Genomic DNA, 22,972 nt, shown 5'->3' on the forward strand with positions numbered 1-22,972 from the left:
ATATATATATATATATATATATATATTAAAATTCAACATGACTTACAAACCTAATTCCTGAGCAAATTAATTTTACCAAAGCTGATTTATGAACCAATTTAAACTCTGGCATAACTTACAAGCTTAACTCTTAAGCAAATTTACTTTACCAAACCTGATTTATGGACCATTTATTCATATACTTAACATACATTTATTAGTTACCGAACCTAACTCCTAGCCAATTTATTAGAAAGCTTCCGAACATAACTCCTAAGCCAATTTATTTGCATCTGAACCTTACTCATAAGCCAATTCATTAGAAATTAAATCATAAATAAATATATTAGTTTTCGAACCTATTTAGTGAATTTTTCATAAAATATGGTTGTTTATGTGATTTGAATTACTAGGTAAATTAATTAAACCTCATAACCAACTCATTTAGCCATGTGATGTAATTCATTAACTAGGTATATAGAGTTTTTTTTGTTTATAATCTCCTCAATAAATAAGAAAATAGTTGTAGATTATTGTATGATAACTTGTATGTATTTTTTTATTATATATAATTATATATAGGCCTATATGTTAGGAAATGAATAACACACAGAGGGGGTGAATTTATTTTAGATGTTTTTTAGCTTTTCTTCAATGTTTATGGTTGAACAAAGTAAATTAAATCTTGTAGTAAAATGTGTTCATGCAGAAATTTAGCTTGCAGAAATAAAGAACACAAATCTTCTAAACTCACTTAATTTTATATTAAAATTAAGAATGTTTTGCTACAAAATTTCTAGGCTCTTTGTTGATAAAGAGTTTAGCTTCTTCTTGAGAGAATTACAAGATCTTAATTGTTATAACTGACTGAAGGACCAGTGTTAACTTTATAATTCAGTTAACTGCTGGTTTACACAGTGTACAATAAGACATGCTATTAGCTTTTCTAAACTGTCACTTGTCATTTCTATTTCTAGAAAAGTAACTCTTCCATTTTTGGCTTAGCATTTCTTTAGCATCCTGTGATTATCTTGATCTTCCTCTGTCAGTTAATCTTCACCATTGATCTTGCACATTCTTCAAGCTGCTTTGTGTAGACTTGTCAATCCAGCTGGTTAGATTGTTTATTGATTATTTACCTTGAATATTGAATTGGTCCTGTGATTTTGTACTTTGAGAATTTTCACTCGAGATCTCCAATTAGGCATATAGAGATCTTGACATCTCGATAAGTATAATGACTTATCGAGATCTCTAATGCTCTAGTGAATTTGACTTATAGAGGTCTCTGAGTTCTCGAATGAAACTTTGGTTTGTCGAGATCTCTCAGCATCATGTCTTCACTTTGACTTATCGACAACTTAGAGTTCTATAGTGAATTTTGACTTATCGATATCTCTGAGTTCTCTAGTGAACTTTGACTTATCGATAACTCAGAGTTCTCTAATGAATGTAGACTTGTCGATAACTCTGAGTTCTCTAGTGAAGAAATGACTTGTCGATATCTCCAACCTTCATGTCTTCTTGACTTGTCGATATCTCTCTGATTTCTCTAGTAGCTTTCCTGACTTCTCTATAAGTCATTTGGAGTTCTCAAATGACTTCTCTATAACACTAAATATGTGACTTGTAGAGATCTTGACTTTGAATATTTTTAACCAAACAAATTTATTCAACTCCAAGCTTATTCAAAATTCTTCTGAGGCATGATCACCTTGATCTTCTTCTAGATAGAATCCTTAGGCTTGATACTGTTTCAGGAAAAAGACTCCAGTCTGCTCCTTTGCATTTTTATAGACTTTAAATGTTACAAGTACAAAATACAAATTAAGATAACTATACAACTTGCTTAGGGTTGACAAATTATCTTAGTCTTGTTAAGGTACATGCATGTCTTATACAACACTATATCTATCACCCATTTTGATAATTTATTTACTTATAAAATTAGATAAATTAATTACTCTTTTGAGATGCATGATTTGGTTAACAAAATCGCAAATGAAGTGCATAACATGTTTTAGTTAATCTTGGTATTACAAAATTATATTAAATTGTTTACTCAAAATAGAATTAGTTAAAATGTACATACTAGGAAATACGAACCTTTTGAAATTTTTCAAAATAATATTTAAATAAATTATAGATTACATATCGATTATCTATTAATGATTATGTAGAATATGTAGTTCATTAATAAGATGACATTATAAGAAAATTATAGACACTACTGAAAAAATATTAAATTTATTACTAAAGTAAGAAAAATATGAAACTTTGGTAAAAAATTTGAAATAACTATAAATGAGATTCAGACTCTTTATCTTTTATCGGTTACCGATTACGTAACTAGATATAAAATTATATTATACTCAAAATTATGGATGTTATACAATAATATGTTATAATGAAAAATATGAAAGTTTTAGCGTAAAATAAAAATTATAATATTATATCCAAGATTGTATTTTATTACAAGAGATACAGTAACTTATTAGTATAATTCGTGAGGTTGTAAAATTAGTAGATTTTGAAAATGTAGCTCATAAGAATAAAGTAAAAGATTTTATATACAAATTAGCTGAATGTTTGATTAAAATATGTATTTTTGAAAAGAGGATTATATTTAATATATATTGTACTACTTATAGTTGTGACTGAAAAATACGTAAGAGTCATGCATAGTACATAATTCATGGAACTTGTATAATTGAAGACGAAAATTTAAAATAGTTAGTATAGAAGTTCATGCAATAAAGCGTAAAAATCTAATTTAAGATAGTAGATAGTATTTAACAACGACTGATATTAATATTGAATGGTGTGTTAAAAGAATTTTAGAAGTTAGGATAATTAAAAAAAATCAATTGCATATTAAAAGGTTATTAATGTAGAATTTGAATTACTGATGTTTGATCGGGGAACCATTTTTAGTCTTGATCAATTTAAAATATACAGTTAAATCTTCATTAATAAATACCCTCAAGAGCGATTATAATATTTCACTTACTAATATTATTCTTCTATTAATTAAGATCAATATTTTTTAAAACCATACAAATTATCCATACAACTTATTCATTCGATGAAAGTATTAATTTATATTCATTCATTTATCAAGATTGATTTGATAAATAGGTAAACTTACGAAATTTGTAAAAATTAAACGTCAATTAAATATTGTAAATAAGTTATAGAAAATAGTTATGCAAAAGGCTCATATCTCGTATAGTCTTTTTGTTACATATTGAATTCTCAATGATCAGAAGAATCTCAAGATCTGGTTGTTCGGGTGTCATCAGGATCTGATTTACCGTCAGGATTTGGTATGTCATCAGCATTTGTATGGCATCAGTATTTGAAGACAGTCAGCATTAGAGGATTTGTTATGTTCCTTATAATGTGGAGTAGATATCTGTTACGTCTGAGTTATAGGAATTTATCTGTTTAGTTTAAGATATGTATCAATTTCAGTTAGTTTTTGATAATGCATATCTTAGATTAATTTGTTATAGTTGTGTAGTATATAAACACAGTTTAGGTCATCACTTGGAAAAAAATACTCGAGGATCATTCGACCTAGCAACTCTCGAAAACATCAGTATTTCTTGAGAGGATTTTGTAACAGTTTTTATCAAAAATATAAAAAGCTGTTATATTTTATTACTTATTCGAAACATTTACACAATTGTATCCAACCCCCCTTAAACAATTGTATCTTTACTGGGTAATAATTGGTATCAGAGCACACTGATAAATTTACAATCAAAAATGATCTAAACATGTCTCTGAACAAGTATGAAAGCATTAAAATTCCCATTATGAAAAAGACTGAATATCCAACATGGAAAGTGAAGATGCTCATGTACCTCGAAGCTACGGATCCAGATTATCTAGACGTAATCAATGATGGACCCTTCATGCCAACAAAACCGGTGCCTGCAACTCCTACTATTGCAGAAAATTATCAACTGAAGGAGAAGACAGAATGGACACCAGAAGAGAAAGTAGTTGTGCTGAAGGATGCAAAGGTAAGAAACATTTTGCATAACAGTCTTGATTCTGTGATGTCAAACAGGGTTATAGCCTACAAGACTGCCAAAGAAATCTAGGATGCTCTTGAAACTCAATGTCAAGGAACCATGGCTATCAAGAAGAACAGAAGGGATGTTCTGATTCAAGAATATGAATATTTTGAGGCCAAGCCTGATGAAAGTCTCACTGACATCTATGACAGATTTCTGACCCTGCTCAATAATCTGTCTTTGATGGGAAGGTGTATGATCGAGAGGATTTAAACACCAAGTTTCTGAGAGCCTTGAGTGAAGAATGAGAGATTCAGACTTCAATCATACGACATCAGTATGATCTGGAATTAATTACTCTGGATGAAGCCTATGGCATGCTGAAAATTCATGATTTGGAAGTTCAGCAAAGGAGGGAGAGGAAAAGCAACAAAGGGAAATTTGTTGCTTTGAAAGTGAATGATAAAGCTTCAAGAGAAAAGTCTGTTGGAGCTGCAAGAAAGAAGAACAATTTGCCAGAATCAGATACTCATGATTCATCATCAAATCCTGATGATGATACTGATTCTGAAACTGATGAGAACATGACAGATTTTGATGTCATGCAAATGGCCGCATTGCTGGTTAAGGACTTCAGGAGGATGCAGTTTAGGAAGTCCAAGAACAACAGAAGCTTCAGGAAGAAGTTTATTGGAGGTGAAAGGAAGTCAATTAGGAGAAAAGATGGAAAGGACTCTAGAGCTGGAAAGGTAGACAGGGCAAAGATCAAATGCTATAACTGTGATAGACCTGGTCACTTTGCCACAGAGTGCAAGAAAATAAAGCATGACAATGGGAAGGGCAAAGCCCTGATCACATCAAGCAAGAATTGGGTGGACTCCTCTGATTCTGAAGATGATAACACATGCTATGCACTGATGGCCAGTCTTGATGATCCTGTTGCTTCTGAGCCTAAGGTACAAACTCCTTTCTTCTCTTTTGATACTGAAAACATATCTGAATTGAAATCTATTCTTAAATCTTTGCATGGTAGTTTTAAGAATAAAACTCTAGAAAATGATAGACTTATAACTGAAATTGAGATCCTAAAGTCTAGGAATGAACAGTTAGAGTCTGACTTAATAAATCAGATAGATTTGAAGAAAGAATGTGAGAGAGCTAAACATTCAGTTAAGATTCTTGAGGCTAGATATAGTATGTTAGAAAAAGATCTAGAAAATGAGAGAAAAACCCTTAAATCCTGGACTGTTTCAGGCAAAAAGGTTCATGAGATAATCTCAAAGAAAAACTGGAAAGAATGTTTAGGCTATAAAGATGGAGTTAAGGATGTTGACACTGAAAATAAAATTACTCTTAAAACTGCTGTTAAGTTTATCTCTGCAAAAGCTGATGAACCCAAATCCACTTTTGAAAAGGGTTCAACATCAGTATCACAAGAAAAACTGGTAAGTGATAAAACTCTAAGAAAGGAAATCAAAGAAACCATTATGTCTATTAAGAAAGAAAAGAACAAAGGACTTTTGTCAGCAAGACAATTGAAAAAAAAAATCTGAGACTACTGATAAACCTCAAGCAAAAAGTCCTAAAAGAAACAGGAATGGGAAGCAAAGTATTTCTATGGATTCAAATTACAAGGTTGTTCCCAATGCTCCTAGGAAAACTTGTTTTAACTGTGGAAATACTAATCATCTTGCTATTGATTGCAGGAGGAATAAGAAAAAGAAAATTGCTACTCCTGAGTCTGATGTTAGGGGTAGATCAGTATTTTACAAACCACAAAATCCTTGTTTTCATTGTGGTAGTAGTTGGCATTCGATTTATACTTATAGTTCTTATCACAAGTTGTATCACAATTACTATGAACCTTTGCCTAAGTTTAATAAAGTTGTTTGAGGGTTGCTTCTCTCCTAGGTTCAGCGTCCGATAAGTATCCCTCAAATAAATAAATAATTTTTCATCGAATGACTATTCATCTATTGTATTTTCATGCAAAGCAAATAGGTTATATGTTGGTTTTGCTAAAATTGTTTCTGACAAGACAAATCCTGACAAAGGAAAAACTGTCAAAAGTACTCATGACGCACAAAGGCTTAAGTTGTCCAAAAAGAGGGCCCAACAAGTGTGGGTCCTTAAAAATCCTTCTAATTAATTACTCTTCTGATTGCAGGGTAACAAGAAAAATACACTTGTCCTAGGATAGTGGATGCTCAGTACACATGACTGGAAACAAATCCCTGCTGTCAGAATTTGAGAAGAAGGCTGGCCCAGATGTATCTTATGGAGATGAAATGTAGGACATACTCTGGGATATGACAACTTGATTATTGGAAAAGTGGCAATAGAAAACGTAGCTCTGGTGGATGGACTGAAGCATAATCTTCTGAGCATCAGTCAAATCACTAACAGAGGTTATCATGTGGTATTCTATGACTCACACTGTGAAGTTGTTCATAACAAGTCAAAGAAAATTGTCTTGATAGGATACAGACATGGTAACATATATGGAGCAAGGCTACATGAAAGTCTTGAAAAGGAAGCTACTTGCCTTATCTCTAAGGCATCAGTAGATGAGAGCTGGAACTGGCATAAGAAGCTCTCACATCTCAACTTCAATTCAATCAATGAACTTGCCAAGAAGGAGCTTTTAAGAGGATTGCCAACCATGATATACTCAAATGATGGTCTTCATGATGCATGTCAAAATTCTAAACAAAGAAGAATATCTTTCAAAAGCAAAATAGAATTCTCTATCTCTGAGCCATATCACATGCTGCACCTGGACCTTTTTGGACTAGTGAACATTATGTCCATCAACAAGAAAAGGTACACACTTGTAATTGTTGATGATTTCACTAGATATACATGGGTCTATTTTCTACACAGAAAGGATGAAACTCCAGAAATTCTTCTGGACCACATAAGGAAAATTAAGAATGGATCTACTCACAAAGTGAAAATCCTGAGAAGTGATACTGGCACTGAATTCAAGAACTCAAAGATGGAGGAATTCTGCAAGTACAAAGGCATAGAGCAACAATTTTCAGCTCCCGGTACACCTCAGCAAAATGGTGTTGTTGAGAGGAAGAACAGGACCCTGATTGAAGCTGGCAGAACTCTGCTAGAAGAAGCAAAACTACCCACTTACTTTTGGGATGAAGCAGTAAACACAGCATGTTATACTCAGAATATCACTCTGATAAACAGACATGGTGTTACTCCTAATCAAATGATAAAAGAAAAGAAGCCTAGTCTCAAACATCTTCATGTATTTGGAAGTAAGTGTTTTTTTTGAGAACTCAACTGATCAGCTTGGAAAGTTTGAATCAAAGGCTGATAAAGGAATCTTTGTTTGATACTCACCATCAAAAGCATACAGAGTGTTCAATTTGAGGACATATACTGTAGTAGTCTCCATAAATGTATCTTTCGATGATAAGAAGATTCCTGGTTTTGAAGAAGACACTCACGAAAGCTTAATTTTTGCAAATAAAAATGCATTGATAGAATCTGGATCAAACTCAAATGAACTGTCAAATCCTGATGATCCAAATCCTGATAATCCTTCAGATTCCGAAGACAATCGATGTACTAATAAACCTGCACATATTGAGGGGGAGCAACAGCAAGGGCCAGCTGATGGTACTAACACTGAAGAATCATCTCAAGATTCTTCTCAATCTAATCTCTCAGAATCCAATGCTGATTCAACATCAGATGAACATGAGTCAAGTCCCAATATCTCATCAGAATATCACACAACAGATTCAGGGGGAGCCTCAAATGCATTTGAAGAGGCATACAATTCAGGGGGAGCATCAAGCTCCAGAAGGACACTTCCCAGTGCCAAAAAATGGACTAAAGATCATACTCCTGATCTGATCATTGGAAATCCTGATGATCATAAAGACAAGAAGTGCAACTCAAAATGAATGTTTATATCACAATCTACTTTTAAAAGAAGAGCCAAAGAAAGTAGAAGATGCACTCAAGGATGCAGATTGGGTCATGGCAATGCAAAAAGAATTGAATGAATTTGAAAGAAATGAAGTGTGGAAGTTGGTGCCTAGACCTAAGAACATGTCAATTATGGGCACAAAGTGGGTCTTTATAAATAAGACTGATTCTAATGGAACAATCATCAGAAACAAGGCAAGGTTGGTAGCTAAAGGATACTCTCAATAGGAAGGCATTGACTATGATGAGACATTTGCTCCTGTTGCTAGGTTGGAAGCAATCAGAATTTTTTTGGCATATGTTGCTCACAAGAAGTTCAAGGTCTTCCAAATGGATATCAAGAGTGCATTTATCAATAGAGAACTTGAAGAAGAAGTCTATGTAGAACAACCACCAGGATTTATGGATCTCAAACATCCTGACTATATTTACAGACTTGATAAAGCACAATATGGACTGAAGCAAGCACCTAGAGCATTGTATGAAACCTTTGCTCAGTTTCTACTTGAAAGTGGATTCAAAAGAGGTATAATATATAAAAACCCTATTTTATCTAAATAAAGGTAAAGATTTGCTTTTAGTCCAAATTTATGTGGATGATATCATTTTTGGATCAACTAATCAAACACTATGTGATAAGTTTTCAAAGTTGATGCAATTAAGATATCAAATGAGTATGATGGGAGAGATGAGCTACTTCCTAGGCTTGCAGATTAAACAGACTGATAGTGGCATCTATATCAATCAGTCCAAGTACACAAGAAATCTACTGAAGAGGTTTAATATGTAAGAAAGTGCAACTGCAAGTACTCATATGGCAACTGCTACAAAACTTGATCCAAATGAAGGTATAACGGTTGATGTAACAACCTACAGAGCTATGATTGGTTCTCTATTATACCTAACTGCTAGCAGGCCAGATATTATATTTTCCACTTGTTTGTGTGCAAGATTTCAGGCAAATCCAAGGGAGCCGCATCTTATTATAGTAAAGAGAATTTTCAGATACCTCAAGGGTACAGTTTCACTTGGACTTTGGTATGCAAGGGAAGCTGACTTTGCATTATGTGGATATTCAGATGCTGATTTTGCTGGATATAAAATAGACAGGAAGAGTACATCAGGGAGCTGTCAGTTCCTGGGAGGCAGATTAGTCTCATGGTTCAGCAAGAAGTAGAAATCTATTTCTACTTCAACTGCTGAGGCTGAATATATTACAGCTGGGAGTTACTGTGCTCAGTTGTTATGGATGAGAAATCAGCTCATGGACTATGGATTATCATTCTCAAAAATTCCTATATATTGTGATAATCAAAGTGTTATTGCTATGACAGGAAATCCGGTGCAATACTCTCTTACAAAGCACATCAGTATCAGATATCACTTCATAAGAGAGCATATCATGGAAGGAACCATAGGGCTTCATTTTGTTCCTACTGATCAGCAGTTGGCTGATATCTTCACAAAGCCATTACCTGAAGCAACATTTACAAAGCTTGTGAATGAACTTGGTATGGTTAATTGGGATAAGTAAATTTGTTTTTATATTTGATCAAATCCTGATGAATATTGATCAAATCCTGATATGTCCTAAATGCTGTAACTTTTAGATATTACGCCAGGAATAATTGATGTATTCTATTTTATATGCATGAAAAATTAAGTAAATTTTATTTGCTAATTGTGCATGTCTGAATAAATATATCACTGCCTTCATTACACATCAGTCTAGGGAGATGCGCCTTAAAAAGAAATTTTTTGGTTAAATCATTAAGTTAACTCTACACTTAATAATTAATCAGTCCTCTCGTCCCTTGATATTCCCTTGGCTATTTAACCGTCATTTAATATCAGTCATATCATCTCCTATTCTCACACAAAACGATTCTCTTCCTTATTCCTCACTACTTTCTTCCTTCATAAAAATGGTTCTTGTAAACATGTTTATGAATTATGACAACTTCAACGTCGATTTCAGTTGTGGTGATTGGGAGCAGGAATTGGCACGTCATGCCATTCCTGATGAGATATGGAACTTGATTCCACAAGAGGTTCAGACAAATCTCTTGTTCTTTGAGATGGACTATCAACTCCATCTTGATCGCCTGGAAGAAGAACGGAGAGAGGATCTTCTTCAGCAAGAACGGATCATTCGTCTTGTAGTGCTAGTTGTCAACAGCAGGAGGAACTAATTGATAGCCTTCCTTCTTAGACCAAGGATGTTGATGTCCATCATCTTAGACTAGGATTATCTTGTAATATTTTGCATGTATTCTACAAATTTCATGAAATGTACTCTTTTGATATATTAATGAAATTTTTTTTTGCAAGATTTAGTCTATGCTTATCTCGAATTATAAGCATGTGAATGTTCTTTTTGAAGCCTGTTAATCTTTACTTCATCTACTTGAATTGTACTTTTTGATGATTGTTTTGATTAAAAATGTGGTTGCTAATAATTTGTGATACTTTGACAAACAAATGTTGAATTTGAATCGACATAACCTGAGTTAGTCAAATCCTGACAGAAGAAAGGTCTCAAATCCTGACGACAGGTCAACACGTTCTAATTCAGAATCAGTAGTATTAATAAATCTCTAAGTAAGTTTTACTATTGCAATTAAGTGTCTCACTTAATTGATGATTAATGGTGGATTATCATATAAACAAACTTTTACGGTTGTGTGTTGATATAACTGTATGTGTTTTGTATTTACTTCCGCAATTTACTCCACCATCAAAATCAATTACTCGGTAATTGTTTCCTGTTCGAAGTCAAATCGCTAGGTTACCTTCTTCTTACGAGTGTGTTACACATATTTCTGAATAGTGAAGCTATAAAACCAGAAGAAATTATGTGACACAATTCATCATACACATAGTTTCACTGTGCAAATCTCACACTTACTCTCTCTCACAAGCTATTCACATCATGACAACGTCTGAAGTTTCACCACTCTTCAGTCAAACCACAATCATTCATGGAAACACATTTGGCACTAACAATTACTTAGCTCTGCTTACACATCAGCAGCTACCATAATCTTTTCATAATATTCAGGATTTTCTTCTGCTATGTTCAATTGGGTATGCTCTCACAAATCCTGTTAAGGTGTCAAACAGGGCTGTCATGCAGGTTTGGAACACAGCTGTGGTAAATCCAACATATACCGGCTTTTCCTTTGAGTATAAGGACCAAAGATATGAAGTTGATGTTGATATTCTGCTGCAAACCTTGAGATTGCCTGCTCTTGATGGTGCTCCTGATACTCATACCACTGAGCAGTTGTTTGATATGCTCAGAACTTTAGGCTATCAAGGAGAAATCACAACCATTGGAAAACTGGCCAGGACCAAACTGAAAAGAGAGTGAAACTTTTTCTTTGACTACATCAATAGATGTTTCTTGAATAAGACAACAAACTTTGATGCTCTTCCATCCACTTCCCTGAGAATTGGGTACTCTCTTCTTAACTCTGGTAATTTTGATTATGGTAAAACTATATTACAGTTCATAATTGCTAGGAGAGCAGATGTTTCAGGAGTAATAGGGTCTACTAGGTTTTTGTAACTGATTTTCAATTTTCTATGCCCTAATGCTATGTTTGATGATGATGAATTACTCCCTATTTTTCAAATTTCTGAAAAAGCAATCACTGATCATATTAAAAGGGATGAAAAGAACAAATTTTTAGGACCACCCTTTCTTCCTAGAGAGGTCAGGCAATTTCTATTAAGAAATAGACCTACTCTTACACAAGTGCCTGCAAATCCTGATGATGGCACCTCTGTCACGGTTCTTGATGCTAAGACTCAAGAAATCACCCATCTTGTTTCTAACCCAAGCATTTCTTCTTCCAAACAGCAAACACAACAAGCCTCTAAATTAGCCTCCTATGCTGTCTCTCAAAAGATATCAGTTGTAACAAAGAAAAGGTTGTTTAAGAAATCTGTCACATCTGGAAAGAAAGCTAAACAGGTCTCACTGAGAGAGAGTGAGAAGAAAGAAGACTACTTTCCAATCAGGAAAAGAAGACTGATCTTTCAAGAAGATTCTGAATCAGATGGTCATATGCCAATAGGGTCCCTATCAAAAATCAAGAAGTCCATTGATCAAAATCCTGATGACTTGATTGATACTACTGGAATCAAGGAGCCAACTACTGATGCTAGTGCTCTGCTTTACAAGCTTCCAGTAATTGAAGCAACTGTTGAACACAAGAAAACTACAAAGAGCCAGTTGAATAGAAGAAGTGAAGAAGTAGTTGGATACATCAGAAAGAAGAAGAAGACTCAACCTCTTGACAAGGATGTTAGTAGACAAGAACCCAGGTCTCAAAGGGATTTAGCAACTGCAACACATCCAGTCATACAAGAACCATCTTCTCAAAGGGAAGATGCAGACACTGAGGCTGCACGGATCATTATTAATATTGCTCAGAGTGATCTTCTTGCTAACTCTGTCCAACTACTCCAAGAAAAGCAAACTCATCAGGAGATACTGTCACAGGTGGATGCAATCATTGATGATCCTATATTTGAGAAGAGCACACAAGAAACTTCACCAAGCATTGCTGAAGCAGCTCAAATGTCTTAGACTCCACAAGAACCATCAGTTCAAAGTACTGATGCTGGTCTTTCAACTTCTCCTGATAGATCAAATCCTGATTATACAACAGCTCCTACTGAGAATCATCCTTCAACTGCACAAGCTACGATTGATGATCCATTACTAGTTGCTAGTTTGAAAAAGCATCCTGATGTGCTGTTTGTTCCTCCACTTTCATCACTTCCACTTGAGGAATCACCTTCAGGTATTGCTAACTTCTCATATATTCTCATCTTTGTATGATTATAAATAGTCTCTTCTTTGAGGTTACCTCTATTTATATGACAATCATACAACTCTTCTCAGCCATCTCTTATTTCTTTACTATATGTATGATTGAACCTTTAAGAGACTGTGTGAAAATATCAGATTTTAAAAAAAAAACAAAAAAAATAAATTGAGTGGTAGTCTCTTGTACTGGCAAAAGGAGAGGTAGTTTTGAGACAAGAATCTAATAAGTTTTTCTTTACTTAAAAAGTTTCTTCTGTGAGAAAAATGTTACTCTTAAAAGTAATATGTTGTGTGAGAAGTGATGAGATCACTTGAAAAGAACAGAGAGATTTAGGTGTTACTATGTTTCTGTTTCAGGATCACAGCAGCCACAGGCATCTCTTGTAAAGAATCTGGATAAAGGCAAGGCAATTCTGCCTGATTCTGCACATTCTTCTGATGGCTTGTCTGACTCTGACAATGATAGTGATGACGATGATTCTGATTCAGCTCAGCTTAAGTCTGTAATTGATGCATCTAAGAAGTCCAATGTTGGTTCTTCTTCGCACTTCACTGAAAATCCTTCTTATTACAATCCTGATGCTGAGTATTTTAGGCAGACAGAATGGGATTATAAATGGAGACTTGCAAATACTTTTATCTCATCTGTTGTTGGCCTGCAACACATTCATCGTGCCTATGATGAAATTCAAACTCCTGATCTGAAGTTGCATCTTAAGGCCTCAACCATTTCTGTTAAAGGAATTCACTCTGAACTTGATGAAATGAAGAAGTCTCATGCTGGTATCAAAGAGAAAATTGATGGATTTTTGCTTCACACACCTAACTCAGCTGAAATCAAAAGTGTGAAAAATACCATCAAAGATGTTGTTAAGTCTCAAGACAGCATGGCCTTTTTCCTCCTTAGAAGACAAGGTTTCTTTTATAGGTGACAAACTGGATGCTCTGTTTTCTCTTATTTCAAATACTGATGCCAAAAAGGGGGAGAAGATAGTTGCTATAAAATGTACACCAGATTTTATTCAGACAAAGGATAAAGATATTGATAATGATGGTGATAAGAATAATCCAGTTACAGATGTTCAAATTGCTTCTACTGCTCAACAACTTAACATTCCAAGAAGAATGATCCTTCAGGATAAAGGAAGTATACTGGTACTTATAAAGCCAAGTACAAGACTACTATTGGTGCTCCTGAGGATGATGATATTACAATCTCAAATTTAGCAGAAGCTAAAGGGATTTTCTTTCCTTACAAACATAAGGAAACAGGTGAAGAGATTGTCTTGTACTACAAAGACAAGAAGTTTGAGCAAAAGAATGCTGGGAGTGCTCTTGGGTATATAACTGAAGAATTTCCTGATCTAACACCTGAAGAAGCAGTTATGCAAAAAAAGGAGCTTTTGGCTCAGATTGAAGCTGAAGTTAACACTTCTAAAGGAAGAGGAAAAAGAGGTGGTAGATCTGCAAGTCAAGTCAAGAGGAAGAGGTGGAAGAACTTTTGGATCAAGTCAAGTGACTGCATTCAACTCTACTTTTCTGAATTTTCTATCCAGAGAAGGTTATGTTCCTGTACAAGGAAATGAAGAATATAAAGAAGTTCAGATTCCAGAAGAGTTGATAATAGCAAGGAAGAAAAGATCAGCCATTGACATTGATCAAGCTGATACAGCAAATCAGAATGTAACTCCTGATGCAGACACAAATTCTGAGGTAAAAGCAGATCCTAATGATGTAAACCTGATAACTGATTTTAACTCTGACGAAAAAGTGATCAAAGCATTAAATGGGTCAGCTCCTTCTATGGTAATCACTCCTCATATTTCAGAGGCTAATGAAAAAGAAAAGATTGATAGAAGGAAAGCTGATCAAGCATGTAAAGAATATTTGCAGAGAGTTTTAAAATCAAAGAGGGAGCTATAGCATAAAGCAGAAGGGAAGACTGATGATTTGTCTTCAAACTATGCTCCTCCCGGCAAGAAGAATAGAGGATGGAAAGACATCCATGTATTCAATTATTCTAAGGGGTTCAAGCATGTTGAATTTGTGTCAGGTGGGTTAAGAGATTCTATCTCAGAACAGGAAGATGTTGATAAGTCCATCAAGAAGCCTTCTTGGGTGATATACAATGAAAAACTGAAACTTATCAAATCTCGAACCAGAGGAGGCATTGGTCATTCTAGTATGGAGATCTTAGAATCTGGACTGCTGGATACAGATACTCTTACAGAAAATCTTGGTGAAAGAGTTTCTCCTTCACATCTTGAGAAAGTTGAAGTTGTGAAGATTGTACATAGAAAGATAAATGATAATGATGTCAGAAAAGAGATTCTGTACTTTTTCAGGGATGGTAAAGTAAAAAGCTTTACATTGCAGTAACTCTTAATGAAGACTGTGACAGAATTGAAATACATTCACTATCTTCTTAGAGTTGAGAACAAAGTCACCAGAAACTGGTCTTCTATGATACTTGAATCAATCAGAAGAAGAGTCATGACAAAAGATGATAAATACAATGGTGATTATGTTCCTGAATACAGAACTTATATTGGTCAAGAGATGCAGATGAAAAAGGGAGCTGCAGTGCTACAAGTTTTTCTCAACAGTCATCAGTTATCCTTCAGTCCTGATCATGAAGATGTCAGTTTAAGCTTCATGTTGATTGGTGGTCTTAAGATAAGAAAAAGCTCAATTTCTAAGTTAAGATCAGCTATCTATTAGCTTGGAGAAGACACTGAAGAGAAGAGAGAGTTGAAGAAAAAGCTTGTTAAAGTCCTACGAGACAAGGAGGAAGAAAGATTGAAGAACTTTCTTGGAATAACTGTTAGTTATCTAAAGATACTGAAGTAAGCTTTACTCCTTGTACATTTTGTAGATTGGTTTTGGCATCATTGAGAATGGAATTTATGCTTCATTGTATTAAGCATAAATTGGGGGAGATTGTTACATATTGAATTCTCAATGATCAGAAGAAGCTCAGTCTAGCTGTTCGGGTGTCATCGGGATCTGATGTACTGTCAGGATTTGGTATGTCATCGGCATTTGTATGGCATCAATATTTGAAGACAGCCAGCATTAGAAGATTTGTTATGTTCCTTATAATTTGGAGCAGATATCTGTTATATCTGAGTTATAGGACTTTATCTGTTTAGTTTAAGATATGTATCAGTTTCAGTTAGTTTTTGATAATGCATATCTTAGATTAATCTGTTGTAGTTGTGTAGTATATAAATACAGTTTAGGTCATCACTTAGAAAAGAATACTCGAGGATCATTCGACCTAGCAGCTCTCGAGAACAATAGTATTTCTTGAGAGGATTTTGTAACAGTTTTTATCAGAAATATAAAAAACTGTTATATTTTATTACTTGTTCGAAATATTTATACAATTGTATCCAACCCCCTTAAACAGTTGTATCTTTACTGGGCAACACTTTTAATAAATAAAGAAAAATTTCTCAATAAAGTGTGTTTATACAAAACTCATTAATAGTGATAATAAACTCATTTCAATTCTGGGTCATTTGGTCACTTCTTTTAGTGAAGTTATTTCTGTGAATGAAACTAAATTTTATTAAATAAATGAATGCATTTATTATCCATGGACAGGTAAGGAGCAATCATAACTTATGAGAATGAAAGCACAAATGTTTTTATTCAATCATAATTGAACAATTCTCAAGCTCATAGGTCGACAAATTGATCATAATGTTACACAATATAGATCCATTTAGTTAATTACTCAAAATTGAATTGTTTAATGTATTGAAAGACATACAGATAGGGAAAAAGGAAAAAAACAAAGAATGCTTAAAAATATCAGAGATTAGAAGACAAAATAATGAAATAGTTAGAAAAAAAGTCTCAAAAACTGAGAGCACAAGGATTGAGTAAAGTTTCAGAAGACTTACAAAGATTTGTGATTAAAACTAGAACCAGAACTTAAACTTTTAGGATATAACATTTGAAAACTATCCAAATTTTATGATGAAGATTATTGGTCATGAGTTAAAGTTCCTTTAACATCATTCTTGAAGAATGGTTAGGGTGAAGGGAAAATTTAGCCTATTTTTACACAACAATTTCTGAAAAGTTGGCCAATTTTAGCATATGGGATACCCAACTTCCAGTGGAGTATTCATGTAACGCCCTCCAGACCCGGGGTATAAGTCTGGGGGTTACTAGCTAATCACCAAACCTGTACAATCTGATTAACAAATAATAAAGAAATGAATCTAAACCCCTTTAACACTAACCAGGATCTTTTTAGGTTGTAGTATAAAAACAAGAACCATTAACTACTTTATTACAAACCAAATCCAAAATCTCACAAACTCTCTTTATGACAAACCATTGTCTAATCAGTTTTAAACTAATTTCATCTTTTATTCAAACACACACTAACTATCTACACTCCACCTGTTCGGGCAAAGCTTTCTTCCTGGATTGGGATTAACACCTTGGGTATGAGAGGATCCCGAGGCTTGACCCGCTTCTTTACTACTCGAGTCCTGATGGGTTTCATATTCCTTCTTAACTGAAAACAATAAGTGAATAACAACAAAAAGGGTCAACCAAAAATTGCTCAACAAGTCCGCAAAATATAAACAGTGTTAAACTAATTTAAATGAATCGGTAACCCGGGTATATCTGCAAAGATATAACCCCACGAAGATAGAAAGAAGGCCATTACTGGAGAGTACAAATGAACTAAACTTGACACAAGTTTGTATCTATATCCTGCTGATCAGTCAGAATATAATGCAGATCTATATCTCCATATATAGATCCAGTCGGGTACCCAGGCACTACGGCCCATCTCGAGACACCAGTCATATCCCGGTCCTCAGGATTAAGACACACTTAATCCCCAAAACATCATTATTCAATCCATCGAACAGTAACCGGAACAATCGGTATGCTTTGATATATTTTAATCACCAGAATATATCAATATAAGTGTGTAACAAATGGAATATGAATCAAGAATCCAAGAAAACGGAGAAATCAAGAATCGAAATGAAATATAAACAAAAGAATAGCATGTGTGTATCAGTGTTTATGAACAAGAATCAAAAGAGTGAAAGCTTGATAAGCATCTAAAGAAATACCACTATTCTGAAATTAGAATAGGGGAAAAACTTGCCTTCTGCGGGACTCACTGTAAATATGTCACCTTCGTCTATTACCAACTCAATCTGCCTTGCTAGCTTAGCCTCTGTCAGAGAAATAGACTGATTTAGTCATTTCGTACTTCAATTACGTCTTGAATCGACTTCACATCGTTCCTATTATCTAACCATGCGCTTATGACTGACTCGTATATTATATATTAGCAAGTAAGACTCGATTAACTACATAATACACATAAGTACATAAGCACATTATCATTTTTATAATTAAAAATAATTTTAGAATCAAAATCGACTCGCTGATCGCTCAACTGATCATTATCTGACTCGTTTCCTATTTTCGGAATTTTTCGGACTAGTCTCGGCACGCAATTTGACTGATAACCAAACAGGTAATAAAGTCAACTAATTTCTAGAAGAAATTAGGCTCTAATATTATTTTTAATGAAAAAAATTCATTTTTCTGAGTCAAAGGGCATTCGTTTCGCTCGAATCGGACTAACGGTCTAATTAATATCGATCAAACACTGATAATTCAATTTATTATTCGATACAAATAATTATTACTAATTTTTAAAACCCTAAAATAATTTTTAAATAACTATTTAAGAAGAATCAAAATTAAAAATGATTTTTCTATAATTTTGGAATTAAAATGAATTTATTATGATTTATTCAAAATTATTTGATTAGTTATCAAAATAATTAATCATTTTTAAATAAAATTAATAAATAATAAATAATTGAGAAAAAAATGAAATCTGATTTTTAGAAAATATTTCAGAATTATTTATAATATAAATTAATTAATTAAATAATTAATTAATTTATAAAATAAACAAAACTGATTTTTATAATTAATAAAAATAAAATTAAAATTAAATCTAGAAACACTTGTCAGAAATCAAACTCTGACAAAATTGGATCAAAACCGGGTAATCCAGTCGGGTCATGAAGAACACAACCGGGTCGACCTTGAAGGTCCACCGGTTTCTGGAAATTTTCCAGATTCCGGCAGCCTTTGGTCAGACTCCGACAACGTCCGTTCATGGCCAAAAATACATCATTCCATTTCGTTTTCGTTCCCAAATCTTTCCCTGTATCCTTCTAAGTTTGATTCTGATCAGAACATGACCATAACATCACCGGAACTTCATCTCCGGTGATCTGCAACCCACAACTCTGGCCAAAGTACGCTTTTGCTATTCTGAACTTAAAACCCTATGTTCTATACATCAAAATGAAGCTTAGAACATGCATAATCTATTCACAACATCAAATGAAACCAAGAAGCATCACATAGTTCACAAAATCATTCAACCCGACTTACAAACGGGTCAAAATACCAACTTTTGATTCTGTATATGAAACTTAACGTTCAATAGTGCAAATCAAAGCTAAAGAATTGTACAATCAAACCCCTAACATATCAAGAACCAAATATTCACCAAAATCACGAAGCTAGGTTTTGAAAATTAAGCATAAACCCTAATAATCGTGAATCACTATACAGACATCGTTTGTTCAATTAAATACCATGAATCGACTGTAAATCATCTAACAAAGCTATATCAATCATCAAAACATCGTAATAACCCTAGAATCAAAAAGTCCTAATTCGAACATAAATCCTAGAAATCAAAAATCAAAAATTACGGATTAAAACATGAAATTGATGCTAGAAACAGAAAGAACAGATCGAAACCTTCAATTTGGGTACTCGAATCACACGAATTGATGTTGTAATCAGTGAGAAATCACGGCTTGAATTCCTGACCCGACCCTGTTCTTCCCAACCCGATTTCAGAGAATTTTGTGAATTTTGCATATTTTTAATGATTAATTATAATTAATTAAATAAATATTAGGTTATTTATATTAGTAAAATTAGTACTCCTAATTAAAATTAAGGCCCTAATTCTACATATTTTAAAATTAATAAGCCCCTTATTTTATAATTTTTAAGTATTTAAATTTAATTTATAAATATTTTATATACAATATATATGCCAAAATTTCTCAAAAATTGTGAATAATGCAAAAATACAAAAAAACAGGTATAAAAAAAAGTCCTATAATTTTATAAAAATAAAAATATGATTTTTGTGGGATTTTTAACACCCAATGGGGCCCGGAAAAGTCATTTTTCGTAAAACTAGAAAATTTATAAAATGCCTAGATGTTCAGAATAATGCGATGGTAAAAGCTGTTTGATGAAAAATAAGGCCCATTATTTTATTTGAAATACCTACTTTAAAATCATAGTTCGGGTCGTAAAACGTTTGAAATGAAAACTATGAATGCAAAATAAAATATCTGAAAAATAACTTAAAAATACCGGAACGACACAGAATGCACATAACAAATAGCAATTAAGGTTTGACAGATAATTCCACATAAATGACACATTAACACGCATAATTTATTATAAATATGATATAATACAGACGTAATTTTTTAGACATTCCAATTCACTTTATATGAGATACCCAACTGTCACTGGTGTATCCCATATATGAAATACCCAACTACCAGTGAAGTATCTTATACAAATTGGGATACCCAACTGACGGTAGAGTATTCAATCGGCTAAAATTAGTCATTTTTTCAGAATGTCTATTTTGGTTAAAATATTTCAAAAATTGGCTATTTTTGTCATTTTTTCGAATGGTTAGGCATGGGTATAAATATTTTGAAAATTCATCCTAATTAAATAACACCCATAAAATAGTATAATTATATTCATGTTCCACAACAAAATTAAAAACTGTCATGCACGTTATCAATACCTCTCATATCAAATTCCAAATTACAAACTATTTTATATGACGTCGTTCATACGTAATTTAATTTAACGAACTTCTTTAAACAACATTGCTCATACATAATTTAATTTAATACACGCAATTTGAGTTATCGGTGTCTCGCACGGATTTTGATGCTAGTTAATATTTAATATGTTCAAATATATTATTACTCTAAGATGAAAAAGATATGAAAATCCTTGGTCGAAGCCAGGATATACTACAATCATACAATGCTACAAGTAAATCTATTACATATAACCTTACCTCCAGTATGAGTGAACTCTGACCTTGCATAAAGGCCAACAAAATAAAACTATGTCTACAACAAGAACCTCTAGAGCTTTTAGAAAGCCAAAAACGATGCAATCAGACAGGCTGTTGTTAACATTAGAAACTGAAATCCATTTCTTGTATTCCCGTCACTTGCATCTTTAGCTGAATCTGGTGGTATGTATGAAGAGCAATCGAGACCTTCCTTCCCTTCCCTGCAGAAACTGGAAAACAGGCCAGGTGGATAATTCCCTTTCCTTGTGATGTAGCTGAACATTGTATCAGAACAAGTATTTGATAGATCATTCAACTCATCCGTGTAAGGGCAAGCAAATTCTTTAAGGGAGTCACAACAAGGGTTGGGTTGGTAATTGGGTCCTTTGCATTGGCTAGTAATGATGGTATAGTTCTTAAACTCAAAGTTAATTGGGCAATCTGTACATAACAAAAAGTTGAACTTATTGTTAGAGCATAAATAACTTGGAAAAGTTCCAGACATATACAATATGATATGAGCATAAATCGCAGGGTATAAGAATATTAATTCACATTAAATGCCTGATTCAAGTCTGTGCAACATACACTGGGAAATTATTTCTGGAAACTGCTTGTGAGCAGCTTCATCTATCGCAATGGAGTGGTCCTACTATTCTAAGGAGACATCTGAGCATATGCTTTCAGGCACACTATAACTTTAACTCTTTAAGTGTCAAGACAAGTAAAATAGTTTCATACTTTTCATTTGGATATGCAAGGTTTTCATGCTTTGTTTAAGGAATTGCTAACTTAAAATTGAACAAGCACGGACGAAAATGTATAACAGGTTATTTAGCCAAAAAAAAACTGCACAAGGTTTGGGATGAAGTCCAGATTCTTGAATTTCACACCTCTTAAGCTCAGACTTTGCAGTGAAGTCTGGGCCTTTTTTTATCCTTAAGAAACATGGAACATAATTCTGGAATATTCTATACAACTTCTGTTATAATGTAATGATCTTCATTACTCCTCGTCTGTAAGTCACTTTTTAAAGTCAAAATTATTCTAATTTCAAAAAAAAAAACAGGTAGTTCCCCCCTTAAGGAGTTTTTGTATGATAAAAAACTGCCCAAAATGTTCATAGGTTTGCCTAATATCCAATCTTCAATAGACCACTGAACAAACTCCCAGACTATATTACTGCTAATAGACAGCACATTTAGCATGGGCTGGATTCATAACTCCAGAAAGCTATCCGGAACAAATACTTACAATTACTGATCAGTACTATTAAATAAGATAGCATCAAGATTTCAATTAATCCCGCAAAAGCACATAAGTGGAAGCTTTGTATATTTTACAGGAACTACAAGAATTGCGTTTGTTTGCTAAATTAATCTTAACTAATTAACAGTAACCATTAGACTAATTAAGAACCAAACCAAACCAAACGTACCCAATTACGCGAGTAAAGTTTGAGCACGTAAACAAAAACAAAGGGGGATACAAGAGTGTAATCAATACCTTTTTTAGCCTGAAGCAAGTTGCGTGCTATGGAGGTAGGAGATTCAAAGATACCATCTGTAGAGAAATCATGATCAAAGAAAATTAGAGGCTTAATTTAATTAAACCAAGTGCAAACAAATAGAGATTTAGTAGCATTAAAAACATGAATAACATACCAGAAAGGGAAGTAGATGCAGAGAAGTGTACCAAAATAGAAATCGAAATTAATAAAATCTTGAAATATGAAGAATAAGAAACAGAATTACTCTCCATAGTATATATATTTTACTTGATCTGATAAAATGTAGCTAATTAAGTAATTTGATGTATGTATTTAAATATAGATACACAAGAAAGCTGTTGATAACAATCCCTTCTTCTTCTTCTAGGTCGCCTGTGGATGAACTGGGGAATAAATTAGTATACTGTATATATTTACTACAGTTGTTTAATGTTGTGCCTGCAAATTTTATAATAGGTCAA

At 33.5% G+C, this 22,972-nt stretch overlaps 1 protein-coding gene across 1 annotated transcript; it reads right to left on the minus strand.

The window, feature by feature from the left end:
• Nucleotides 1-20,837: 20,837 nt before the first annotated feature.
• Nucleotides 20,838-22,927, minus strand: LOC141711066 (GPI-anchored protein LLG1-like). Its single transcript, XM_074513512.1, has 3 exons — nucleotides 22,666-22,927; nucleotides 22,508-22,564; nucleotides 20,838-21,442 (listed from the first exon to the last, which is right to left on the minus strand). The coding sequence occupies exons 1-3, from the start codon at nucleotides 22,760-22,762 to the stop codon at nucleotides 21,081-21,083; spliced, it is 516 nt and encodes a 171-aa protein (XP_074369613.1). The 5' UTR covers nucleotides 22,763-22,927; the 3' UTR covers nucleotides 20,838-21,080.
• Nucleotides 22,928-22,972: the final 45 nt, after the last annotated feature.

This window comes from Apium graveolens, chromosome 3 (genome assembly GCF_009905375.1).
Source record: "Apium graveolens cultivar Ventura chromosome 3, ASM990537v1, whole genome shotgun sequence".
Lineage (NCBI taxonomy): Eukaryota > Viridiplantae > Streptophyta > Magnoliopsida > Apiales > Apiaceae > Apium > Apium graveolens.

What these genes read in the sequence shown, in the direction of transcription:
- LOC141711066 (XM_074513512.1), bottom strand. Translation starts at nt 22,762, where the DNA reads ATGGAGAGTAATTCTGTTTCTTATTCTTCATATTTCAAGATTTTATTA. An exon ending in TGCATCTACTTCCCTTTCTG is followed by an intron (nt 22,565 to 22,665) that starts GTATGTTATTCA and finishes ATTTCTCTACAG; the next exon opens with ATGGTATCTTTGAATCTCCT. An exon ending in CTTGCTTCAGGCTAAAAAAG is followed by an intron (nt 21,443 to 22,507) that starts GTATTGATTACA and finishes TGTTATGTACAG; the next exon opens with ATTGCCCAATTAACTTTGAG.